The sequence below is a fragment of the Ruditapes philippinarum genome, unplaced genomic scaffold (assembly GCF_026571515.1).
Source record: "Ruditapes philippinarum isolate M1 unplaced genomic scaffold, ASM2657151v2 ctg11869_1_1_1_1, whole genome shotgun sequence".
NCBI lineage: Eukaryota > Metazoa > Mollusca > Bivalvia > Venerida > Veneridae > Ruditapes > Ruditapes philippinarum.
This window is the reverse complement of record NW_026854226.1, coordinates 85,365-95,484: the sequence shown is the minus strand read 5'-3', so window position 1 is coordinate 95,484 and position 10,120 is coordinate 85,365. Positions and strand designations below refer to the sequence as shown.

The 10,120-nt window shown below is 33.0% G+C and overlaps 1 protein-coding gene across 1 annotated transcript; it reads right to left on the bottom strand.

Annotated features, from left to right (window-relative positions):
* Window positions 1–8: 8 nt before the first annotated feature.
* Window positions 9–8,631, bottom strand: LOC132739475 (cadherin EGF LAG seven-pass G-type receptor 2-like; the record flags this gene model as incomplete). Its single annotated transcript, XM_060727190.1, is given in 7 exon segments — window positions 9–168; window positions 592–699; window positions 1,220–1,570; window positions 2,489–2,648; window positions 3,147–3,391; window positions 3,789–3,854; window positions 8,445–8,631. Coding segments are annotated over 6 exon segments (1,085 nt in total), but the record flags the coding sequence as incomplete, so codon positions are not given.
* Between the last annotated feature and the right edge of the window lie 1,489 nt (window positions 8,632–10,120).

The following is a 10,120-nucleotide window of genomic DNA, read 5'->3' as shown; positions in this document are numbered from 1 at the left end:
CCACTGACGTTATATTTAGAATTGCGTCTGACGTCACTTCTTCAGCTTCCAGTAGTGTACCAACATCTGTAAGCAGTTGACTGAAGTCTGGGCTTACGCAGAGACTGAGATCCGGCTGGGCCCAGAGAGGTGTATCCTCTTTTGAATTGCATTTCCGTGTTGCTGTACCTGGAAAAGAATTAAATCAATATTGGACGAAATTGCGAATCAATTCTATCCAAGGTGTTTTTAGAATATTAACAGAGTTGTTCTTATACTTGATATATGCTCGAATTAAGTTGTTGGACAAATCGGTATCAGTATTGTTACTAAATAACCATAACAAAAAATACCCTACCTTGTTCTTAAGAACAGAAAAAACATGCTTATATGTTTTTAAATGTAGATTGAATTTAACTATAATTTAGATAGTAACGGTTAAAATTTGTTTAATCATCATTATCATCATCATCATCAATAGTGTTGTTGTTGTTGTTGTAAAGTTGGTATAATTGTCGATAAACTTATTCTCCTTGTCATTGTATCGAGAAAAATCGGTATTGGGAAATAATGAGAAGGTCGAATTAAATTTTAAAAAAAAACATATCTTACCATTGGCAAAGGGGCATGGCTCTGTGTCTGTGTGACCACTTTTTGTTGCTTTCCAAATAATTTTGCTGCCATTATATTTGTCTACTTCAGGGGAACAAAATGTACCGTCTACATGAAAGAAGAAAAGAGCAATTTATTATGAAAACATCGTTTTATGTAAGATTGAATCCAACTCGGTATGAACTATGATGTAAACAATCAGTCATAAACCTTCTCTTTAATTTCCCTACTCTGGCTCGAATGGAGAAGAAATTAAACTAAGAAATTAATTAAGAAATTAATAGGTATAATGTTAGCTTATTTGAATATTTTTTTATTAACTTGAAAAGGCTTGTTTTACGGAGAAGAATATTTTTAAGATTTAGTCTTCCGTTCTAATTTTGTTCTTGAATATGAAATGTTTGATTTTTTTATATGTATACATGTTTATGTAAATGTATATACTCAGGAAATAAGTATGTTTAAACTTAATCTTTTCTGTGTGACATGTGAAAAAGCAAGGCGACTTGAAGGTACATAATGATCGAGAGGTCAATATGGAACACGAGAACTAGAGAGTTCAAAAGCTGGTGACATTTCAATAACTACGCCATTTCACATGTAGGCGGGGTAAATTCAAAGTTTTTACCGTTTATAGTCTGGCATGATTCGCCCCATATATCAGGTGGACACTCGCAAACACCAATGTTTTCAGATGAAACAACACATTTCCCACCATTTTCACAAGTTACTGTTGAACATGGTTTTTCATCAGTGCAATTTTTACCCGTATAATTTTCTAAACACGTGCAGCTATAAGCATTTTTGTCGTCAATTTTCCGCGAGCACGTGCCGTTGTTGTCACATGGATTTTCAAAGCACGGGTTTCTGACGCACTTAAACGCCTGTTGTAGAGTCGAACATTTGTTTTCAGAATCTAGGCACGCGTCCTTCTCACATGTATCGCCTTCGTTACATTTGAAGCATGGGTAATCAGGAACTTGCAAAGATAAAAATTAAAATCACGTTTTACATCATTTAACAAACTGTTTCAACATTTGACAACTGATTTGTCGACCATTCCAATTTTGACACATATTTTAAGCACCATATATATTAGGCATTAGCAATTAAGTGTGATTTAGAAAAATAGTTCCTAAAAAGGGCAAGCAAGGGAGTTAACTGTATCACACTACAATGCATATAGCCAATCAAGCGTGAAGAAAATAATTACTTTGGGGTAATTTATATCAGCTTTGATACATATATCAATTGCATTCAATTTGATTGATACATTTAAATACGAAATATATCTAATTGAGTGACAAGTGTTTCTTTCCTATTCTCCCCTTTGCTATTGTTCTTGTTTTGTTTTGTTTTTTACTTCCATTAGTAATGTACCTCACAATTCCAACCCCTCTTTCGCCCCAAAACTTTTGGTTACCTAGGACACATTCGGCTTTTTAAAAAATACCAGTGCCACGCCCTGTGGACGGAGAGGCGAATGTTAACAGCTACGCACACACACTGCAGGTTTGACATTGCCCCACTATTTTGGTGCCAAAAACAACCGCAGACCTTTCCACATACTTCCTTGTGGATTGAAGCCGACGTTACATTTATTTTGTGCATAAATTACTTGTTTAATACTGATATGAGCCACGTCACGACAAAACCAACATAATAGGTTTGCGACCAACATGGATCCAGACCAGCCTGCGCATCCGCGCAGTCTGTTAAGGATTCATGTTGTTCGCTTACCAACTCTACAACAAGTAGAGAAACTGATAGCGAACAGCATGGATCCTGATCAGACTGTGTGGATGCGCAGGCTGGTCTGGATCCATGCAGGTCGCAAACACACTATGTTGGTTTTGTCGTGACGCGTCTCATTAATTTCTCTTGTAAAAGTACTTACATCTGTATGTGATGTTGAATGAAGGAACATCCTCATTATTATAATGGCTGTACTTGATATACTCGGAATTCATTACATATTGATGTATTTTAAAAGTTTCTGTAAAGCTGATTTGGTTACTCCGACAGACTGTCGTGGGTGATCCAACGTACTCCATAACCTGTTCGAAAAAAGAGGCTGTTTGAAATGTCTTTTACTTAAAGAAGTCATGTAAAATCCCTCTTGTGAAAAGTGTTTTCGAGGGTTTAAACCTTTATCCTGTTACAAATTAACATTGGACATCCGTGCCCGAGTGGTTTCAAACCTGTCTCTCAATTCTGTTCGAGTCGCACCAGCACTTTCAAGTACCCCTAAGAAACGAACGTTAGTGCACAGAGGGGCACTTGTGGTTTTTCTCATATGCGCTGATTCGATGTAAAGCAAACCCATTAACAAAGTAGAAGATCTTGAAAGAAAATGCATCAATTGATTTTGTCAAATCTTGTTAAAATTCTTATTAAGAGTATATAATCTTACTTAAGATGTATACATGGATTTAACAACAGCAGGAAGTTGCATGGGTTTAACGTAGCTCACAAACTCTCAACTCAATACAAAAAATATGCTCTTATATTTTTGTTATTAAAAACGCAAACTGCTTTCATTTCTAGTTCTATACCTCAATTCTGTCAGACTGGTCACATTTTGCATTGTTGCTGTTTTCAGTTGTAAAGTTGTGGAACGTAAGTTCAAGCACCACGGGGCTTGTTATATTGACGAGTGCCGGGTTGACAATTGTCCATGAATACACAGGTTTTACAAGCTGACACGTTGGGTTGATGTTGAAAGAAAGGGTTCCATTCCAAACGTCGTCGGAGTCTGTATTTGTCGTGGTGCACTGACCTTGGTCTAGCAATGGGTCTTCTGAAGAGAAAGAAGACGTTGAATATTGACAAAATATTCTGCATTAAACTTGTCCACAGGGTAGAGTTAAAATAGTTTATACAATATCTTCAGGAATTTCAATTATCTAACCAACGGCGTGCAATTTTACATTGCTTTTTACAAAGTCCGGTATTTTTTCCGCAAAAGATTAACTGTTAAATTAACTGTTCACTTTAATGCATTACATGGGAGAAAATTAAAATGTGTAAATGGAAATGAGGAAAATAAATGACATGTGTTGCATTTGTTCCCTTAAAGATTGACGTGACGTTAAAGCTGCATGCTTCAATATGAGCCAAAATATTTCAAGAAGATCAAACTAAAAATCTACTAAGATTTTATTTGATTCTAGTACGTTAAATATATAAATTCTTACCTTTGGCCAATATTGACTGTAAAATCTGTGATAATAGTGCTAAAGTTGTGAGTATTTTCATCTTATCTGAAAGAGCAGGTTTAAAATATACAATCATCAAATATTTGAAATAATACGCTACGTTTGTTTCTTTATATAAATGACTGTTTGATGATTTGCTCATTTTGTTAGTCACATTTTTTGGTTGCATTGCAAAACTGGGAATGCGGTAAATATGTCATTTATATTAATATTTTTTTGGTCAAATGAATCGCTTCTTTAACAAAATTTGAAAATATCGATTTAAACGGTTTTCAACTTAACGAATTTTTTACAACCGCAAAGGGCGTACACTGCAGCGCATTGTTAGACAATTTACCTGTAAATTGATGCATTTTGAAATACAGATTAACATTTTTGAGTGTGCTTGGTTTTAACCTTAGACATGATGAGATTAGATGAGTCGACACATTGATGTAAATGGGATTCGAAAATGTTGATGAAGTTTAGGAGAAATTGTCTGAAAACATTAAGTTTCACTTTGTTGTTATTGTTTTGTTGTTGTTTGTTGCTGTTATTTTTGCAACATAAATTTTGCATAACGTAAGCTATAAGATATATTGATATTATTCTGAGATTCATTGATGCAAATTTATTATATTTATTATACACATGTACATGTACATGTATTCGTATACATACATTTTATAAATTAATTTATATCTGTTCTGATGATTGTCGTCCTTTTGAAGAATCAATTTGGCACTTCTTTTTTTGTTTAAATGACTAAAATATAAAAAAGAGGAAATAAAAGAGGAAAATCGTTTAAGTTGCGTCCCCTCGGGAGCATTGAAAACAAAGATATGAAGTCGAAAATTACTTAGACTTCGATAATAATCGGATCGGTTTATGAAATATGAAAATAAGATATATTTGAGCCGTGTCACGACAAAACCAACATAATAGGTTTGCGACTAGCATGGATCCAGACCAGCCTGCGCATCCGTTCGCTGTCAGTGTCTAGTCTTGTTATACAGTTTGTCAGCGAACAGCATGGATCCTGAACAGACTGCGCGGATGCGCAGGCTGGTCTGGATCCATGCTGGTCGCAAACCCATTATGTTGGTTTTGTCGTGACGCGGCTCAAATATTTTACGCCATCACATCACCAGCATCGGCTTCATTAAAAAAAATAGAAATAAATAATATTCACCAAGCATATCAAAACAAAGATGAAGTACACAACAACTGTTATTTCTATTTCACGAGTTTACGGTTTTAACTTCACGAATTCACGATTCCTTCTTCTTCATGAAATCACGTTTTTACAAATTTCAGCTTTATTACTTCACGGCTTCAACTTCATGAGTTCACAATTTTTAGTGTAATCGTTATAGAGGAATTCACGAAGTTTTGAATGTCCCGACCGGTCTTTCGTATTTTACAATTGCCATTAACAGCGATCGCCAATATGAGTGATTGATGAAAATTGCAGAATCTATTGTTAATTAGAGAAAAATGATATAGTGTAATCATCTTCTTTTGAAGGCTAAATCATACAGATGCGGTTTTGATGGGGCACTTTAATTGCTCTGTTTTGTAAATGTCCGTGCTAAGATTAAATCATAAATTGATAAAAAATACGGAGTCCTTTTGTAGACACTATGAAGAAACGAGATGCCTGATAAAAATGTGTACCTGTCAACCGATACCTGCTTACATTGATAAGTTTTAAAGGACGTGAAAATGATTTATAAATAGATACAATCCCTTTTATATTTGCATATAACACTGTCATTTCTATTCATATCAGCATTTTAAATTCTTAATATCATATTAATTAAGTCTTTATAGACGTACGAAATGTGAATGGAATGTCTAGGCTGGGATGAAAGGAAAATAACTGTGTAATTTTTAATGTTTAATTTAGCTGACATCTTACCGAGTCTAATGGTGGATGTACCGCCATGAAGGATTGCGGTCATTAGGTCGACAAATTAATTATCAATTAGAAAATGTCCCGTCTGTCTGGTAACGTTTGTTGGTGGGAGGCGATAATCCATTCATGCCATCCGTCCGTCCATTCATTCGTTCTTTCATTCGTTCCAACGGTTTATGTGGCTTCTTTTCTTTTTTAACTAAGATTATGGACAGAATAAAGGTTGAAAAAACCATTCGATTTTTCCATGATTAATCCTTCAATTCGTTTGTCTGTCCGTGCGTTCGTTCGTTCGTCTCTTAATTAATTAATCAATTACTTCATTCGTTTATTCATGTTATTCATCTACCTTTTTTTCTTTCATTAAAGTATCTCTTCATTCAATTTGTTAATATGATAGGTATAACTTCTTTTTTAATTTTTCCCTCTTTTTCAGTTAAGAAAAATCATTGACAGTTCCATTAATATCCTTAACTGAATTATTAACTTGTTATAAATTGTTTCATTTATGTGGAAGGATAATTCTAGTACTCCAACACGAGAAAGAGAAGCATCTCCGAACAAAAATGTATGGACAAAGACGTTTTGAGCGATTCAATGTGATTCGACGTGATTCGACGCACATTTGCGAGAAGACGATAATGACTGTTAAAGTGATATTCGCCTGTTTTAGTCTCTATTTGATAATGAGGACATATTTCTGATCGTCAATAAATATATAATGGATAATGGGATATTTGCCTGCATGATTATTGAAAATAGCATACATGTAGTTCAAACTGCGATTTATCTTGAACATTGCTACCTACATAGCAAATCATTTCATAGTTATTTCCTGTATATGTGCCTGAAAAGTAGTATTTGCTTCCACAACTCTTAGTTTATACACATTTATTTTAGTTCGCTGTGTTGGAAGCTATAAATTTATTGAAACGCTTTCGAATCCTTTCTTGGAACCAACCTGTACTAAGCAATAATTGTAAAGTGTCTTGCGCAAGGAAACAACGTCTTTCCCCTGACTAGGTTCGAACACAACTAAACGGTTCCATAGCTCTAGGCGTTAGTGTTATCTAATTGTCTCTTCTCTGTTCTGTTAGTTCTTTTTCTATGCTCGACTATTAAAATGTATTTAAATATTGATTTACGATATCAGTATTTTAAGTGCTTTACCACAAAACCTTAGACAGAGTTGAATGTTATTTTTCTACGTCTCTATAGATATATATCCGATGTGATTTACACTTTGTAAAATGAGTTAATGATATTAAAAATGTACCAACTGTCAGCTGCCATGTATTACTTTTGTTGTAATTGATCAATTATGGAGATTGACTTAAAATAAGCCTCTAGTGTTTCCGTCAACATTATTACGTGTATTACGATATATGTATGTTTGTTAAAATGTTTGTTTGTTGTAGTTTAATAATAATATATAATACATTCAATACATATTTTTAAATTAAACATTTACGAGGTGTCAAAGCTGTATTGCACTGTGCACATTTCATGGGGCAATCACTAGATATAATCCCATCTAAGTGTTACGCTAAAGAACGCGTACACCTACGGGTACTGTCACCTATTTATTTCTCATTTTTATATCTTATCCAATTCATATCTGATCAAGTTCATTTTTATTCTGAATTTAGTTTTTAATATCTGAATTTAGAATTTTAATGTTCCAATTTCGTTTTTATTTACATGAATAAATGTTATTTTCTATATTCAATGTTTAATCTTACTGTTGATGTTTCGATTTCGATGTAATCTTGTAATCGTTTTTGTATATTCTATTTCTTATAACATCCAAAGAATTTATGATAACGCATATAAGAACAATACAGTCATTTTTTTCGATAAATGATCTTCCGTACTTTACATTATGTGCAAGCGTTAATTTGAATTGTTTTATAAATGTATATGAAAAAAATTGAAACTAGAAAAATAGTGTGTTCCGAATGTGTTCATGTCACGACAAATTAGTTAGTTTACAGTAAATAAGTTTAACTTTTATTAGTAGTATAGAAATATATTTGTGAAACTTGTAAAAACAATATGTGACAATGAAAAAAGAATATCATATTTGCCATGCAAGTTATATGTGAATCGTCATATAAATTTTAATGATTTCAGTAGTTTTGATTGTTTAATAGTAAAATAAAACTCGCTTTCTTGAGATTATTGTCTTTTTATTCAGAAGTACCGCAGCAGAGTGTCCTAATAAATGAATTTTCTATAGGAATTTTATTGAGCAGTTCGTATGAATAACACTTTCACGAAATATCAGTTAAAGAATTGAGGTGAAAAAATATGCAGATTGTTTTTAAGCATCAATGATTTGCGCGTTTTATTTCCAAGTATTGTTCATATTAAAAAAGAAGATGTTCTTTTTTGATGAGGCATTAAAACAAACGGAAACGTAATATTTACGGCAGAAATAAAAAACAGCCAGAACCAAAATATGTAAATATTGTACAAGTTGAATTTTATTTAGAAAAAACAGACACAGTTATAGTATAAACGTGTCTTTTTACAAGCACATCAAATGATTCTCAAGGTCAGATACTAGTTATATTTAGCATACTTGTAATATACGATTTTTGAAATCAGTGCCAAACGATAAAATGCATGTTATATAAAGTTCATAATATTTTACACGGGTTTTATTTCGTTTTATTTATTTCAGTTTTAATATTTTCAACTTGCAACATATTAAAAATTTAAAGATAAATGCTCACCGTTATAATTTGACCTTAAATAATTCCAAATTAAAGTATCCCTCTTCTTTCTTGTTTCTAATTAATTTGTTTTTTGTAGGCTCGGATATAAATATATAACTGTTTCGTATATAATAACTATTCAATCTATATTTCAAGTTTTATTTCTATTTTCACTTTGTTCTATTGAAGCGTTCAGTATGACCATTCACTTAAGGTTACGTACGAAATGTTTATGTATACTTTGTAGTGGATAGGTGCGCGCATCCCACTTTATCAGGACTTTCCTCCGTGAATTATTTCGTCGTTAAAACAATGACAGGGTACTTAGTAAATTACTGAAACAATTTGTTTATGTCTTATACTGGTTACACTTTCATTTGAAGCTGATAAGCTGAGATTTTTGGGTATAAAAGGAAAAAGGACCAAAATAGTTTAATCTAGACTTTATGGTAGTATGGGAAAGATATGCGTGCAATTCAACCACATCAGTCAAAAGTTTTATGTACCGAATATTTTTAAATGATAGAAAGATTACTTTGAATAACCAATTATTACTTTAAATGCATGTAGCTAAACTAGGTAGATATATATATGAATATAAAAAACGGGATTTTATTCAATTCTTTTTACATGTATATCAATTTTTATCTGTTTAGCGTGGTTTTATGCTTAATGGCGCATTACTAAAATAATTATTGTTATTTGAATTATTTATCATAATCTAAGACCAAGATAATTAACAGAATTACCGAAGGGCTCCTAGATAGATGATATGTCAATATTGTCACAATAGGCATAGAGAGGAGTAAAGCCGTTTTGATTTCATCTGGTGATAATAAAGAGAAAAATAATTTGATCTCACATGTTTATTTATATTACAAGGCACTTTATTTTTATTATGTTTTTGGTTTTTGTTTTGATTCTGTTTGTTTTGTTTTTGTTTGTTTGTCAAGTTGTGGACACCAGTTACACAACAAAGTATCCTCTGCGCACAACAAAATAACTCGTGCTTACGACTTAACGATCTCGTGTGCATACACGACTTAGTAATTCGTGCAAATGACATAATATCTAGTATCTCGGAAGATATAAATAAATACATTCACAAGTGCTGTTTGGCAGCTGTAAAAAGTTTCCCGTTCTTTATACCGATGTTGTAATATTTATTTTCCTGATTCCTTGGTATAATTATTGCTCCGCGCCCACAGGCGCGGAGCTATTTGTGTTTACTTTTTTTTTGTCCATGGGCCCGGATTTGAGCAATAAATCCTTTCGATTAACAGCTAAAAGTAAATCCGCATTCATGAACTCCTTTCGATTTCTATATTGGTTTCCCCGCCGATGATTCGCAGCATGTCATATTAATGAATGAGAACCGGAAAGCAGTTCTGCTGTTACATAAATTCGAAAGCTATAAATAGCTATAAATGTTATACATTTGTTATTTCCCTTTTTTAGTAGTACATGCAATTATAATTTGTTATATTTTGAAATACATTTACACACAGCATATCAAGTATACTATTAGTGATTGAATGCGGGGGTCCGTACTCGACAGCGAAAGCTGCATTCTGTAGCCTTGCGAGCGGATGGACCCTCCTTATGGTTATTCGCTTTGGCAGCCAAGTTTGTTTACACAATGTTTGAGCAAAGTGAGAGTAGGCCAAACATTCATATTATATCAACTTAGCTCA